The following is a 17602-nucleotide window of genomic DNA, read 5'->3' on the forward strand; positions in this document are numbered from 1 at the left end:
GATGGAGTAATGTGGATAATTGCAAGCCAATAAAGGGTGGACATTTACGTGCATAGAAGAACCATTATGCCAATAACGTGGTTGTTATGAGGACATCAAATCAGAAGCGGAGATCTTTATACATGAAAAGTTGCAAGTATGAGATTTTGGTGTGTATTGGAGTAATTAACGAACCGTATGTGGTAAATTAACTAGAAGAATAAGAAAGGGAAGATGCGTATATCGGATAAGGCAAAGAATTGATTGTACAACGAAAGCGAATGAAGAAATTCTTAATAATAACCAGATAATCGAATAATACATTATGAAGATGAAACAAACCTCAATCATGTGAGGGATATTTTTCATGAAGATTCAAGATCGAAGAAGTTGTAGTTACGAATAAACTTCAAGGGTATTCTTTAAGGAATGGTTGGGTTTTCCCACTAAAGTAAATGAGTTATGGAAAATTTGATACTCATAACCGAACCAGTGAAGGAAGTTCAGTATAAAAGGCATAAGTGGAGATAAAGGTATGGTGGTTTAACTGTAATAATTTTTAAGAATGATCCTTTAAAAGGAAATAAATTATTTCATAAGATCATGATAGTTGAGACCATGTGTTGGTTATCAAAAGTTAAACAAGTTAACAAATAAGAATAAGTGTATATTTTCAAGGATGAATAAATTATTAATTAGAAAGCTTGAATTGAAACACGAACTAGAAGGATTCTAGAATTATTTATAATTGTACTAAGTACTAATATTTTGTTATAATCAGAAGGTATGGGAAAAGGTATGGTATAATAAGAATTGTTCACTATAATCTTAAGTTGCACTAAAGATATGAGTTATACGGGTTAGTATTATGTATGGTGGTGAGATGGTGAGTTTAGAATATGGAAGTTGATTGGTCTACTTTTAGGTTGATTGTTGGTTGTGTGATTGATTGTTGGTGTCGGCTTGAGTCTGACTTGTAGTCAATAATATAAAGGAGATGCCCCTACTCTTAAAAATAGAAAGTATATATCCATGTGTTATTGATATTCATGTTGATACTCCAAACAATTGTGATCTCGGCTCCTAAAAAAGGGTAGTTACAACAAATCCGACTATATGTAATTGGTCTCTAATTTCATTTAGCTAGTCATCACTTGGTGTAATTGATCAATTAAGTGAGATAATTGGCTAATTTTACCAATTAATGGTCAGTTAGATGGCAATCGATTACAATTAGATTAAGTCATATTTTGATCTGACTTTCAAATTCGAAATCAAAGGAATAAGAAATTTGGAGAAAGTAAGGAACAAGTAGAATTCAGAAATTACTGCAAGTGTGTGAAGCTTTACTTGAATGAATATGCCCTTTTTAATGGACAAGAGAAATAAAAAGTTATTTGAATGGACAAGAATGAACAAGTGAGAGAAATGTCTCGAGAACTAAAGGTTTAAGATAGAGCAAAGAGAATGAAGGAAAGAAGGAAAGGAAGAAGGGAGGTGGAATAAATAAGAGATTAATAACTATATCAATAACGGATTTTATTAGACAATCAAAGAGATTTTATCATCTGTAATAAAGTTTATTAAAGGACGTCGTGTTTCTAAATTGTTTTGATAATCATACAATAAATGATTTACAAAGTATTTATGTTTTGTATAAAATGTGAGATACAATTTTAATTCAGTTTCTGATTGATGTTGATACTTAAGTTGTTGTTAAATATTGAAAGTGGTATTAATATAGGTGATTGATGGTTACTTCAAAATTGGATGTTCTGAGCATCAAGGTTCATATTGATATCTAATTTAATATGACAAAATTTCACTAAGAGTGTAGGGTGAAATTTAGAATTAAGTTTAGTTAGACTTTATTTATTAAGTTTAGTTTAATTTAATATTTTTTTCTAACCATTTTAACATATGCACAGTTGGATCATTCTCTATCTATTCTGAATAAGTGGACCTTTCACTACACTATAGATTACATTGAGCAACCCCATAACTATGTTGCTATATATAGGACCAAAAAAATATTACTAAAGACCCAAAAAGGGCTATGGAAACAACAGAGCTATGTTGACTAGTAGCTAGTTAATATAGATATCTATAGCAACATAAAAACTACTCTATTGCAACATACAATTATCTGTTACAATAGATCTCAATAGAAACATATTTTGGACTCTATAGTAACATACTTAGTGTGTTGCAAAAGATCTTAGAATTTCTTTCAGAATTGTGGGGCTCAAAAGGGGTCCACCCGCGAGGCCTATCTGTGGGGCCCTTACGTGGGACCTATATGTGGGGCCCTTATGTGGGACATCTTTTACCTATGGCAACATACTTGTAGCAACATCTTTTATCTTACAAAAAGTTAATGATTTACAACAGATTTAGTACCTACTGCAACATAGTTTCAGCCAAAAAAAAAATTGAAATACACATCCTGAATAATGCATTTCCCAAAATAAATACCAAGCAATTCCAAGGAATATTCATTCATACAACCAGTCATAGACATCAAATTCACTAGTCAAAATCAAACTTTTATGTCGCCAAATTTATGATGCACATAGAAGAATCTGACGTATATAAGTCTTCATACATCGGGTTTTTTAAAAAGGCGACGTATATTAACCTTCTGAAAGTACAATTTAGGTTGGTTCAGTAAACAACCAATATATAAGGGTGACATATACGTAGTCTATAAATTTATCTACGTATAAAAACTCATTTACGTCAGGTTCGGTTCACCAACGTATAAGATTATTACAAATACTTAGCATATCCGACGTAAAATAATTTTTTTAATTATTAAAAAAATAGTTTAACTAAAACTTAATAGTGGTCGGGCCAAATTTAGTCTATTCTTCCAGAAATCAAACTTTATCCAATTTAACATCGCTCGACGGAAACATTGGTCATGGAAACCATCACACCTTATTCATCTATCAGAGCAATTTCCTAACTTACATTTCTGGTATGAGGTATGTCCATACTTAAGATTGAATATATATACATAAATAGCCATGTAACAGATTTTTTCTTGTTAATTTTTCCATCAGTTCTACCTAATTGGGTTTGTTAACTTCTTCATCCTAGACCGTTGAATTAGTTGTTGGTAATATAGACACAGGTTCTGCAATATAGCTCCCAGATGTATATATGTGACTTAGAGTAATATATAGATATAGGTGTTTATGTATTAAACTGAGAAAACAAGAATATGAGAACTCAAAACTAGTCTCATTGAGATGATACTGAATTACAGAAGGAAATATAAAGCAAAACAGAACTACTGCTACAAACTAGGAACTAACACAAACTGCTACCTACAAATTCTCCACCACCTATCTTTATTCCACTAGACTCCTACAAACTCTCAAAGACGTTGCATACCAAGTCATGGCACATGACCCAGTTGAACAATCAGACAAGTACAGTTAATTTAGTTTAGATTAAACTAACAAACACCTCCCTAATCTAAACTACTTGAGCTAAATCTTTAACTCCCAAAAGCCTGCACATCCTTTCAAACTTAACAATGGACAAAACTTTGGTAAGAACATCTGCTTTCTGCTCTCCAGTGTGGACATGCTTGATCACAATCTCACCTCGTTCCACATACTCTCTAATGAAGTGATAACGGATGTCAATATGCTTGGAACGACCATGAAAAATAGGGTTTTTTGCCAAATCTATAGCTGACCTGTTATCAACATACAGAACCACCGGACCAATAACATTATCTGTAATGTTTCCCAGAAAATTACGAAGCCATATCCCCTGACATGCTGCCACGGTGGCTGCCATAAATTCCGCCTCGCATGAAGATAGAGCAACACACTTCTATTTTTTAGAGACCCACGAGATCAGACATTCATTCAAATAAAATGCCATTCCTGCAGTACTATTCCTATTCTCCAGGTTCCCACCATGGTCGCTATCAGAATACCCAGAGATCATGTTATTCTTGGTATCCTTTGAGTAAACCAGTCCATAATTCAGTGTATCTTTTACGTATCGCAAAATACGCTTAACTGCATTAAGGTGCATTTGTGTTGGCCTTTCCATGAAGCGACTCACAATTCCTACAGCATACGCCAAATCTGGGCGAGTGTGCACCAAGTAGCGAAGACCTCCAACCAAACTCTTAAACTCCGTGGAATTTACTGCTACTCCTCCCTCATCTTTTGTGATCAATAACTTGGGATCCATAGGATATTTAGTTGGATTGCAGTCATTTAAACCTGCCTTTTCGAGCATTTTCTTAGCATATGCAGTTTGTTTCACCTTTATAAGACCCCCACTTTGCTTACTTCAATACCCAGATATGCAAGCTTACCCAAGTCACTCATGTCAAAATGAGTACTCATTTCCTTCTTAAAGTGTTCAACGATGCTCGTGCTTGTGCTGGTTATTAATAAGTCATCGACATACACTGCCACAATCAGAGATTCATTTCCTTCCTTCTTCGTATACACAGCATGCTCATACGGGCATCTAGTCAAACCCATTTCTTCTAAACAACGACTAAGCTTTACATACAATGCACGAGGAGCCTGTCGAAGTCTATACGAAGCTTTATACAGTCGATACACCATATGCTCCTGACCCTCTTTAACAAACCCTTCAGGCTGCGATACATACACAACCTCATCTAACACACCATTAAGAAATGCTGACTTAACATCTAAATGGTGAACGTCCCATCCATGTTTAGCTAACAATGCCAGAATCAAGCGAACTGTTTCCATTCGTGTAACCGGAGCAAATATCTCTTCAAAGTCTACACCATGTACTTGAACGTACCCCTTTGATACAAGCCTTGCTTTATGCTTGACCACAATTCCATTTGTATCCTTTTTCAATTTATAGATCCACTTCAAATCAATAGCTTTGCTGCCTGGAGGGAGTTCAGTTAGTTTCCATGTATTGTTGTTCTCTATGGATTCGATCTCCTTTTCCATTGCGGTTTTCCACTCCTTCTTCATGCATTCGTGCTCATAGTTAACAGGCTCATCTATGCCCATGAGAAACAATTCTTCGTCGAGTTCTACCTCTTCTGCATCATTATATATGTCACTAAGTAATCTGAACCTTCGAGGTTCACTGTCGCTTTGAGAACTTTCCCCACTTGATACTTCAGTTGACACACTTCCTCTTGATTCCTGACCACTCGAGTCACTTCCATTTCTTGTACTAACACTTGATGGAGTCCCAAACCCTTCTACTTCATCATTTTGTTTCGTACTTTCTGGTTCAAAATCAGGTACCGTAAAATAGCTCTGTTGGGCCATTGTGACTTCTTCCTGTTATTTTTCCCAAGGCCATACTTTCTTTTCTTCAAAAACCACATCACGACTAACGTGGAGTTGTATTGATTCTGGGTCGTACAAACGGTACGCTTTAGTAACAGGCTCTTTCTTGAGGTTAATAACCGGTTTGCTACGATCATCCAATTTTCTTAGTTATGTACTTAGAATCTTCATATGTGCAACGCATCCGAAGACTCGAATATGGCTAAGACTGGGCTTCACACATGTCCAAACTTCATACGGGTTTTGTTTTGACAGAGCACGAGTAGGCAATCGATTGAGCAGATAGATAGCATGCCTGACAGATTCACCCCAGAAAAATGATGGCAACCGCATCTCCTTCATCAAACTCCTGGCCATGGCAACCACGGTACGATTACGTCTCTCCACTACCCCATTTTGTTGGGGTGTGTAGGGAGCCGTGTAATGTCGATTTATCCCTGCATTTTCACAATAAAATTTAAATTGGCTTGAACAGAATTCACCTCCATTATCTGTGCGTAGTGTCTTCACTCTCTTTTCTGGCCCATCTTCTACTTGTGCACGGAACTTCTTGAACGCATCAAGTACTTCATCTTTGCTTTTCAGTAAATATACTCACATGAATCTGCTATAATCATCAACCAAAAGAAAAATATACTTATTCCCCCTTGGTGTCTCCGGCATTATAGGACCACACAAATTACAGTGAACTAGCTCTTGTACTTGTTTGGCTCTGTAGTTTGCTTTAGCAGAAAAGGATTTTCTCACTTGCTTGGTCACCAAACACCTTGTGCAAACCTCCTTTGGTTGAACAATTACTGGAAAATCCCTTGCCATATTATCTTTGGACATCAGAGTCATTGCTGGAAAATTTATGTGTCCCAAACGGGAGTGCCATAGCCACGCTTCTTCATTCGCTTTGGTTAGCAAGCAAGTTTCATTGCTATTCTCAATAATAATTTTGTACAGTCTATTTCCCGACCTTTTGACCTTCATCACTAGTTTATTATACTCATCATAAACCCATAAATAAGTACCATGTATCATAACTCTATTGCCCTCTTATGATAATTGGCCTAGGCTTATAATATTATTACAAAGATTCGGGATGTAGTATACCTCTATTAGTAATTTCTCTTCCCTATTTTTGCATTTGAATGATACAATTCCCTTTCCTCTAATCTCAACAGAAGAACCATCGCCAAACCGCACACAACCAGTTACCCTATCATCGAGCTCCTTAAACTTTGATTGCGTACCCGTCATGTGATTACTTGCCCCATTATCGAGATACCAGACGTTAGAGTCTCTCTTATCTTTGACTGATCCCAGCTTTGCCACCATATTCATCTCATTCAACAGCATGATACCGTCTCGTTTCTCTTCACACTTTGCCATTAGAAGTGCCGATTCTTCATCCTGGGTTTGTGATATGTTAACTTCTTCAACCTTGTTTCCCTTTTCTCGTCGTGATGGTCTCCTACAATCTGCTGCATAGTGACCATATACATTGCAGTTAAAGCATTTCACTTGGCTCTTGTCCTTGAATCCATTACGCCCGTCTTTGCCACACCATGAATTACCACCGCTTCTATTTTTTTGAGTTATTCTCTTTTCCCACTCTTCTCTGGTAAGTAGGAGCTTTCCTTCGGTTTCTTTCTTGAGCCATTCATCTTCTGTAAGCATTAACTGACCATTGCTGCATTGTGTTTTTCCTCGTAGACTCTCCTCATGAGCCTTGATGGAACCTACTGCTTCTTCGATCGTCATTGTCTCTAAATCTCCAAATTGCTCAAATGTTGAAGCAATTTGCAGAAATCTTTGTGGCACTGCCCTTAGCAATTTTTTTACAACATAAGTCTCCTGGACCTCCTCTCCCAATGCTCTAATGTTTGTCACAATTCCACTTAGTTTCATGCAGAAATCATCCAACGTCTCAGTGTCTTTCATCTGCATTATCTCGAATTCTCCTTTAAGCGTCTGCACCTTTGCTTTCTTGACACGGTCTGCACCGAGGCACATCATTTTCAAGGCTACCCAGACCTCCTTGGCTGTCCGTTTATTTGCTATAGACAGTAGTATGTCCTCAGGTAATCCTTCATAAATAACTGCCAATGCAACCCTGTCTTTTCTGTCATCCACCTTAGTGTTTTGATCTTTGGGTTCTACTGCCTCCCACACATTCTGGGACTGCATGAAGACCTTCATTTTTAGAGCCCCGGATGTGTAATTACTTCTTGACAGTATCGGGTAATTAAGGTCGACGCCCCCTTCTTTCAGCTTGTTTCCTGTTTCCATTGCTGTTACTTAAGACGCCTTTAATATCTCCTTAGCTCTGATACCACAATAGACACAGGTTCTGCAATATAGCTCCCAGATGTATATATGTGACTTAGAGTAATATATAGATATAGGTGTTTATGTATTAAACTGAGAAAACAAGAACGTGAGAACTCAAAACTAGTCTCATTGAGATGATACTGAACTACAAAAGGAAATATAAAGCAAAACAGAACTACTGCTGCAAACTAGGAACTAACATAAACTGCTACCTACAAATTCTCCACCACCTATCTTTATTCCACTAGACTCCTACAAACTCTCAAAGACGTTGCATACCAAGTCATGGCACACGACCCAGTTGAACAATCAGACAAGTACAGTTTATTTAGTTTAGATTAAACCAACAAGAAATCTCCCTCCCCCTCCTCTCCCAGTCCCTCTCTCCCTTCTTTCTCTTCCCTGCTCTTTCTTTACCTGCCCATTCCCATTCCCTTCCCTTTGTTTTCCTGAATCTAATTATGTTACAAACAAATATATTTTGGTGTTGACTAAAATTTGATATGAAATCTTTATTACTTTGACACAATATGGAGTTGTAATATGGAGTTGTACGAGTAGATAATAAATTTATTATTTAGTTCGATCATTCATTATCTATTTTGGACCTAGTTTCTCGGGATATTAAACCCTAAATTTAATTTTGTATAAATAAATAATATTTGTATACTTAAATTAGTTGATTTTTTCCAGGTAAACTCTCTACTTTTGATAATAATCACATCCTTATAGTTGGATTATTTTTTTAAAATAATTAAAAATTCTAAACTTTAACTCTAATCCATACCCTAAATCCTAAAGCCATAACTAGTAAATTATATATCTAAAAGTACTAACTATTCATACGTACCGATTTAAGAACAACTTTATTATTACATAAATAATTCTTTTCTAAATAAATTATAGTGCATGAAGCACATATATTTGAAACTCTTGAAATTTTTCTTAATTTTTCAAATATATTAAACAAATATTTGAACTTTAGAATGTTATCAAAACATAATCAAAATTCTCCTATAATATATGATATTATTTAACTTTTTAAGTTTTTATGTATTTTTTGTTCACTAAATATAACAGCTTGCAATCACTTTTATTAATTCAGCGGATTTAGGTTGAAATCATTTTTTACATTTGGGTGTTTCTTTTTTCCCATTTCACCAAATTCAAACAAAATAGATGGAAACTATTGCACCATTTGGTAAAGAAAATTGGACATCTTAGGTTTAGTAGTCACACGTGCCCTGCTCTAAAGACTACTACCTTCTGTTGTGGAGTTTAATTTTCATTTATTTTTACTTTCGATTTTTTTATGAAACACTATTTTAGTAAACATACATAAGGAGAAAACACAAGCACGTGGATGCACACATGCTTCCAAAGACTAAAATATCTCGTAAACAAACAAAATTTAAAGACATTTGTTTGAAAATGGTGTATCTTATAAAGTTTGTTGGACATGTTGTATTTTGAAAAAAATGCTGAAAAATGATGTAATGAGATTATGTTGTATGGTTTTATGACAAATTTACTTTTGCTATATTGATATTGACTTAGTATCTAAGTTATTATTGGTAGAGACAAGTTTGAGTACGTTTTAAGCTCAAATTTTTGACTAATTTTCAAAGGGGTTAAGCAAGGATTTAATACTTGATCAACTATAACATATCAAATATTTCTCTATTTTTTTATAATGATGGCAGGGTGGAGTAAGCCATCTTATAATATAGCTAAAGTAAACTGTAAGGGTGTGTTTGATAGGAATAAAATGAGCTTCTATAGGATGCACTTTGAGAAACTGTCTAGGGGAATAAATTAAGGGGGCTAGGTATGGTAGTTTCACTCTTTGTGGAACTTTGGTCCATATTTTATGGGATAAAGTTGGCTTGGGAGATAAGTGATACAAAAATATGTTGTCCTACAATTTGATTCTCAAAAGGCGGTGAATGAAGTTAATATTATAAATCCAAAATTTTGCGTTGCCGAATTTGGTGGTGTTGATCAAAAATCTCGAGATCAATAATCTGGTGAATGAGGCTTGAGAGTTATGTCACATTAAGCATATTTCTAAAGCTAAAAATGAGGTTATTAATGCTCTTGTATGAGAATGATCTCAACTTGATGTTAAAGGTGGAGTCATGGAGCTTGCTAGCTGTTGTCCCTGCTTTCGTATAAAAACCATTTTTGTTGTTGATCTTGCTTTATTGCCGTACTTATCCTTGTTTCTTCATGCCCTATTTGTTAGTTTATGTTTCAATCTAAGTCTCTGTTATGGTGAAACAAGATTGTAGTGGTGTATTGTTCAATATAAACTATTATCATTTCTCTTATTAAATAACTAAATCTATTCCACAGTGAAACACAATGATTTCTTTCTCAACAAGAGTAATGAACTAGATAATTTCATGTTTTTAATAAATGTGTTAATGTGCACAAATGAGCATATTATAAGAATAAACCATGAAATTACTGCTTTACACTTAGCGTATATATTTCATGGCTCAATCTTAGCCATTAAATCTTAACCGTTTCAATCTCGAACTTTCATTTCAAAAGTGCCATAAAGGTAGCTTCTTTTGGAACCCAAATCCATTTTGGGCGCCTATGTAAAGAGTCACAGTAAACTCTTTTTTTGTTTTTATCATTTTTAGGCAACTAAACACAAACAACTCATAACCCTGTAGAAAAATTGTAGGAAAAATATTATTCATATAGTTAATTTGTTAGATAAGGGATCACCATCCCGCAACTAGTGTGACCATTAGGGTTGAGTAATAAATAATAAGGTTTGGGATATTATTTAATCAGTCCAAAATGTATTATTTTTACTTAAGGGACTCAAATGAATATAAGTGGTATGGTTAATTTGATAATTGACTCGTGCTATTTTAATAAATCCAATTGTTATGCTAATTGGTCCAAATTTTTAGCTTTTGTGTAATAAAGGGTGTATATCTAATTATAATTTGTACTTTCTACATTTAAAATTTTAGTTGATATTCCCATAAGTAGTAAATTAAGTCTTTAAAGTGATAAGAAGTATTTCATTATTCTTTTGAGAAAAAGAATAATTGAGGAATAATTTGGCATAAGTATAGATACAAAATCTTGTCATCATTTTGTTTTATTTTATTTTATTTTATTTCAACCTTTTTATTATCAAATTATTCATTTTTTTTAAAAAAATTAGTTTTCAAAAATTTATAAAGTATTTATTTCATTAAAATATTTCCTAAATATTTTGGGACTTTAGTTAATTTTCTTAAAAGGTGAGTATTTAATTATTTTCCTAAATTGTATTTTCTTTTCTATCAAATGAGTAAATAGGAAATTATAGCTAAATTATAACACTACAAGAAATTGGCAATCACACAACAGTCATTAGATGACGGTACAAAATAAAACCGTTGTCCAAAAAAATTAAACCACGGTGAATTGTTGGCTCTTAAAAAACTGTTGTCCTGCGTTTCTTCTAACAATAGTTAGTGGTAATTTTACAAACTGTTGTCTAAGGTGCAGTGCATGCTTTCATCTACTTAGACAATAGTTCTTTCCCCGGGTATTGTTTAGAACCCTTTACGACAATGGTTGATAGGTGTTGTATGAACTTAAATTTATTTTACCTTAACACAACAGTGTTTGGCAAAAACATTGTACAAGTTAGACAACTGTTTATGATAACTGATGTTGTAGTGAACATTAGACAACACATTGAATTTCATGTTTACAAGAGGGTTTTGGATATTTTCATGAAAGCCGTTGTCTGTTTAATGAAGATAAAAAAAAAATTGACTTGTATTACATTACATTCCAGGTACACACTACCACACAATAACATACCAAACCAAAATCAGCAGTCCATAAATCAACCAAACAACCAATATTAAACTAGAAATGTTAAATTAAAACTGTAAACCAATTCTAAGAGACTAGAAATTATACCAATTGTTCATAAAATAGGTCAACCAAATACTTCAATAAATTGAGTAATAAGTCCAATCGCACACGAAACAAATGAAATTAAAATGTGCCGAAGCTATTGACGCACATGCTGCTTAGCCAAAGTTTTGAAGGCTTTGTTTTATGCTTGACGTTGGTAACTCTGCACAAATAGAAAACAGAACATTAACCTTAATTTTTACAAGTTTGATACCACAAATTGTAAAAGTGTATCATCTGCAATAATAAACATATCTCCGGCCGGACTCCTTTTCCGAAGCTAGCCATAATATTCATCTGTGTTTGTCTGCCAAAAGATTATATTTGCTATGATAAAATCATCATCTATTATAACAAGAGAAGTCAATGTCAACTAGATGATGATTTTATCACGGAAAAATTAATCTCATCAATGGGTTGACTAGAAGTACATGTAGATAATCTGAGTTTCACCTATAAGAAAAAGACCGGTCAGCAGTACATGGAGTGAAAGCTGTATAAAAAATTATATATATTACCATCATGGAAGCTGAATCCATTCTTCTTCCTCTCATATATAACTAGTGTTTTCATCGTCATGTTCATCAACATTAGGGAAAAGGGTCAAATGCAGGTCATTCTCAAGTTCTACTTCTACAGAGCCATCATTTTCCTCATCACAGTGGTCATGAAAGTTCTTTTCTGGTAGCTTTAGCACCACAGACCAAAATTTCTCAAGAGGATCATCAATGTAGCAAACTTGCTTAACATGTTTTCCTAGCACGAATGGATCATTTACAAATCCTAATTTAATAAAATTAACCAATATAAATCCCAAATCATCAACCTTAACCCCTTTATTAATATCTACCCAATTACAAGGAAATATAGGGACCCTGAAATTATTATAGTCTAACTCCCATATACTTGTTATAACTCCATAATAGGTGTATGCAGTTTGTTCAACAGTTTTATATTTTTCAACAAGCATCAAAGTATCTGCAACAACAGAGACACCACTACACTGAACTTGTCGATTATCATCGCGGTCCTTGGTGCTATAACTAACAATGTTACTTCTATAACCGCTGAATGTAGGAACATTCTTGTTAGGCCCTTCTACAATCCACCTTATCTCATCACCTATGGTATTATCTTCTTGGAGCAATTCTGTTGCAATATGTCAAAAAAATATACTAATTTATAGTAATTATTATATAATTATAATATGAAGTTTCACTGTGTACTTATATATAAGCTACTTTTAAAGTAAATGAACATAATGCCATAGGTGATGAGATACAATTACTTTAAAAATTTATTTAATTTAGCTCGATGTTCTCCTTCAAGGTCTGTGTTTTAATTTAGTTGTCACTTGCATTTTTAATTAGGACGACATGAAAAAGTAATAAATAAACTAATAGAAATCTTACCTTTTTCTTGAACCATTGGGCGAATTGATCATTTTGCTTGTTGTTTAGCCACACTTGGTCATTTTCATGCTGCGGGTATCTTACCATCAAAGATGCCATATGTTCACTACGAGAAAAATAAATTGGTCAATTTTTGAATTATGAAAAGGCAGAAAATAAATAAATAACAAAATACACACACACGTTAGTACGCAACTTACTCAAAATATGGCCCGATGTCATTGCTATTTTGCAGGAAACATAAATGTGCAAGCTGCAAGTCCTCTTTGCTCGGCTTTATGATTGTGGCACCGGATAAAGGTCTGCTTATTCCATTTTGGTCATGCCTAACGTTTTCTATCAAACCTATGGTTGCTTCATCAAAATAGACCAAATATTCAACGGCCTCCTCGGCAATATATGCCTCTGCAATACAGCCTTCGAGATGAGCAGGGTTTCGTACATATCCCTTAAACGCCTTCATATATCTCTCGAAAGGATACATCCAATGAAGAAAGATTGGCGCGCAAAGCTTAACCCCTCTCACAAGATGAACTGAGAGATGGATCATCACATCGAAGAACGAAGGGAGAAAGTGTTTTTCTAGCTGGCATAATGTTTCCACCAACTCAGATTGCATTTTTTCCAATTTATCTACATCGATGACTTTACTGTAAATTGCCTTGAAAAATAAGCAAAACCTTATTATTGCGCACCTGACTTGTTTTTGCAGTACTGACCGAATTGAAATTGGAAGTAGATGATGCAATATCGTGTGGCAATCATGAAATTTCATTCCACCAAGCCAAAGTTTTTCCATATTTACAAGATTCTTAATATTTGAACAAAATCCATCCGGTAACTTCATTTGAAGAAAGGATGAGCAAACTACCTTTTTTCTGCATTTGATAAGTTCCATGAAGCCAAAGGTACCTTCTCTTTCTTGCCGGGAGTTTTTTGCCTCAGCTCCGTTCTTATTCCCATATCAGCCATATCAAGACGGACAGACTCCCTATCTTTTCTCTTTCCAGGAATATTTAGAAAAGTTCCGAGTAAAGCTTCACATATATTTTTCCCGATGTGCATCACATCGAGAACATGCCTAACCGGTAAAAACTTCCAATACTCAAGTTGGAAGAATATAGAAACCTTCTTCCAAACTGGTCGAGCTTCACCTTTCTTCCATCGAGGTTGGCGTTGTGTCTTACCAAAGACATGGTCCCTTAGATGTTGTACTCGTCCAAAAACCTGCTCACCAGTTAATGGAATAGGAGCAACATCCTTCTCAACAGTGTTATCAAAAGTTGTTTTCTGCTTTCTATACGGATGATGACGGGGCAACCACCTCCTATGCCTCATAACCACCGTCTTTCGATAATGAACGAGCCTAGTAGCCTTTGTGTTATCAACACAGACAGTACAAGCATTATACCCTTTAATTACGTTTCCTGACAAGTTTCCCAAGGCCGGATAATCACTTATTGTCCATAATAATATACCCCTAAGTAAGAAAGAATCTTGTTTATATGCGTCATACACTTATTTCCTGAGCCACAACTGTTGCAGATCTTCTATAAGCGGTTGAATGAACAGGTCGATATCATTTCCAGGCTCCGTTGGTCCTGATATTAACAAGCAGAGCATAATATACCTTCTTTTCATACAGAGCCAAGGTGGAAGGTTGTAAATTGATAGCAAAACCGTCCAACTAGAATAATCAGTACGGTTTCCATGAAAAGGATTGAAACCATCAGAGGATAGAGCTAACTGAAGGTTCCTGCTATCCGATACAAACTCAGGCCACTCTTTATCAACATCCTTCCATGTTTCCGAGTCAGTCGGATGCCTCATTTTACCATCCTTTTTTCGCTCAGTGTCATGCCAAGTCATGTCCATTGCAATTTGGGGTGTGTTGAACAAATTTCTTATTCTTGGCATCAACGGGAAATACCATAAAACCTTGACAGGGACTCCTTCCTATTCTTCTCCTTTCTTATTCAATTTCCATCTAGAGGCCTTACATATCCGACAAGTTGTCTCGTCTTCATTTATCTGGCCATGATATAAGAGACAATTATTCGGGCATGCGTGGATCTTCTCATACCCCATTCCTAATGCACATAAGGTTTTCTTTGCTTCACTGAAAGAAGAAGGGATATTGTTGCCTTCCGGAAGCAAATCCCCAATCAACAACAGAACATAGGAAAAACATAAATCAGACATACCATGTTTCACCTTCAAGTTGAATAACTTAACCAACGCTTTCATCTTAGTGTAATTCTCACAACCAGGATAGAGAGGTGCATGCTCACCTTTGACATGATTCATGAAATCTGAAAAATCGGAGGAAAAATCATCATCATCTTCATCAGCTTCACCCATTCCTGTGTAGGACTGGTTTAAAGATACAGAGGAGTAGCTTTCATCCGGTAGAGAACTTTCTGCAGAATTTGCCTCCCCGTGCCATATCCAGCGTGTATAAGTTTCATCTATGCCATATTGAAAAAGGTGGTTTTTAACAGTTCGAGCATTCCAAGATTTGCTGTGTGCGCACTTTAAGCATGGACAACTTATTTTTCCTTCATTATAACCATTCTCAAAGGCAAACATCAGTAAATCCTCCAATCCTTTTTTAAACTCTTTTGTTCTTCTATCAGGTGTTAACCATGATATATCCATCTTTTGATACAAATAAACTGAAAAAAGAAAAATGTAAGCCGTCAAAAATAGAACATAGTACCATTAGACTATATCTTCAACTATTAAACACCAAATTTAACAGAGTACATGTGAGCACAAATTAAACAACTACAGATTAAGCACAAATTAAACTAAAGAGTCAACAAAAATTAAAGTAGAGCTAGATGAATCAAGCTACAAGTTAAACTCAAATTAAAATAGAAATTATACCATTAAACACCAACTACAACTAAACAACAAATTATACCATTAAACAGAAGTAGAAATCCTACCAGTAAACACCAAAGTAAATAGAGTACGGGTGAGGAGTGAGCACAAATTAAACAACTACAAATTAAGCAGAAATTAAGCAAAAAATTCAACAAAAATAAAACAAAAGATAGATGAGTCGAGCTTCAAGTCAAACTCAAATTAAAACAGCAATTATACCATTAAACACCAACTGCAACTAAAAAACAAATTATACCATTAAACACCAAATTAAACAGAAGTAGAAATCCTACCAGTAAACACCAAAGTAAACAGAGTACGGGTGAGCAGTGAGCATAAAGTAAATAACTATAAATTAAGCAGAAATTAAGCTAAAAATTCAACAAAAATAAAACAAGAGCTAGATGAGTCGAGGTTCAAGTTAAACTCAAATTAAAACAACAATTATACCATTAAACACTAACTGCAACTAAACAAAAAATTATACCATTAAACAATAAATTAAACAGAAGTAGAAATCCTACCAGTAAAGAGCAAAGTAAACATAGTACGGGTGAGCAGTGAGCACAAATTAAACAACTACAAATTAAGCAGAAATTACCTAACGAGCTTGCAAGTCGAGCTTCAAGTTGAGCTAACAGATCCAAAGAAACAATGGAGGTTGAATTACCTAACGGAGGTGAGAAAATCAAAGATACGGAGGCCGCCGTATGGAAAGAGTGAAAGAGTGAGGATATAGATGAGAAGTGAGTGAACGACCTAATTTGACTCAATTATTTTGCAGTTGGTCCGACATAATTAAAGCTCAATGATTGTCATGTTATCTTATTTTTTAGTTTGCGTTTATGTGATTTCCGGGTTTTTTAGTTCGGTTTTCTGTGATGTTCGGGTCAAAAACTGACTCGATTCATCCGGTATATGAATCGAGGACTCGGTTTAGGATTTGCGAGATCTAAATAGAGATCCGCGATTAAATCCTGCAGAGTCGTGGTTCGGGTTTCTGTGATGTCCGGGTCAAAAAACCGACTCGATTCATCCGGTATATGAATCGAGGACTTGGTTTAGGATTTGCGAGATCTAAATATAGATTCATGGTTAAATCCTGCAGATTCGTGGTTCGGGTTTCTGTGATGTCCGGGTTAAAAAACCGACTCGATTCATCCGGTATATGAATCGAGGACTCGGTTTAGGATTTTCGAGATCTAAATATAGATCCGTGGTTAAATCCTGCAGATTCGTGGTTCGGGTTTCTGTGATGTCCGGGTTAAAAAACTGACTCGATTAATCCGGTATATGAATCGAGGACTCGGTTTAGGATTTGTGAGATTTAAATATAGATCCGCGGTTAAATCCTGCAGATTCGTGGTTCGGGTTTCTGTGATGTTCGGGTTAAAAAACCAACTCAATTCATCCGGTATTTGAATCGAGTACTCAGTTTAGGATTTGCGAGATCTAAATATAGATCCGCGGTTAAATCCTGCAGATTCGTGGTTCGGGTCTCTGTGATGTCTGGGTTAAAAAACCGACTCGATTCATCCGGTATATGAATCGAGGACTCGGTTTAGGATTTGCGAGATCTAAATATAGATCCGCGGTTAAATCCTGCAGATTCGTGGTTCGGGTTTCTGTGATGTCCGAGTTAAAAAACCGACTCGTTTCATCCGGTATATGAATCGAGGACTCGGTTTAGGATTTGCGAGATCTAAATATAGATTTGCGGTTAAATCCTGCAGATTCGTGGTT

The 17602-nt window shown here is 35.1% G+C and overlaps 1 protein-coding gene across 1 annotated transcript; it reads right to left on the minus strand.

Moving 5' to 3' along the window:
* Nucleotides 1-13166: 13166 nt before the first annotated feature.
* LOC141674350 (uncharacterized) lies at nucleotides 13167-14845 on the minus strand. Its single transcript, XM_074481077.1, has 3 exons — nucleotides 14601-14845; nucleotides 13883-14450; nucleotides 13167-13631 (listed from the first exon to the last, which is right to left on the minus strand). The coding sequence occupies exons 1-3, from the start codon at nucleotides 14843-14845 to the stop codon at nucleotides 13167-13169; spliced, it is 1278 nt and encodes a 425-aa protein (XP_074337178.1).
* Nucleotides 14846-17602: the final 2757 nt, after the last annotated feature.

This window comes from Apium graveolens, chromosome 7 (assembly GCF_009905375.1).
Source record: "Apium graveolens cultivar Ventura chromosome 7, ASM990537v1, whole genome shotgun sequence".
NCBI classification, from domain to species: Eukaryota; Viridiplantae; Streptophyta; class Magnoliopsida; order Apiales; family Apiaceae; genus Apium; species Apium graveolens.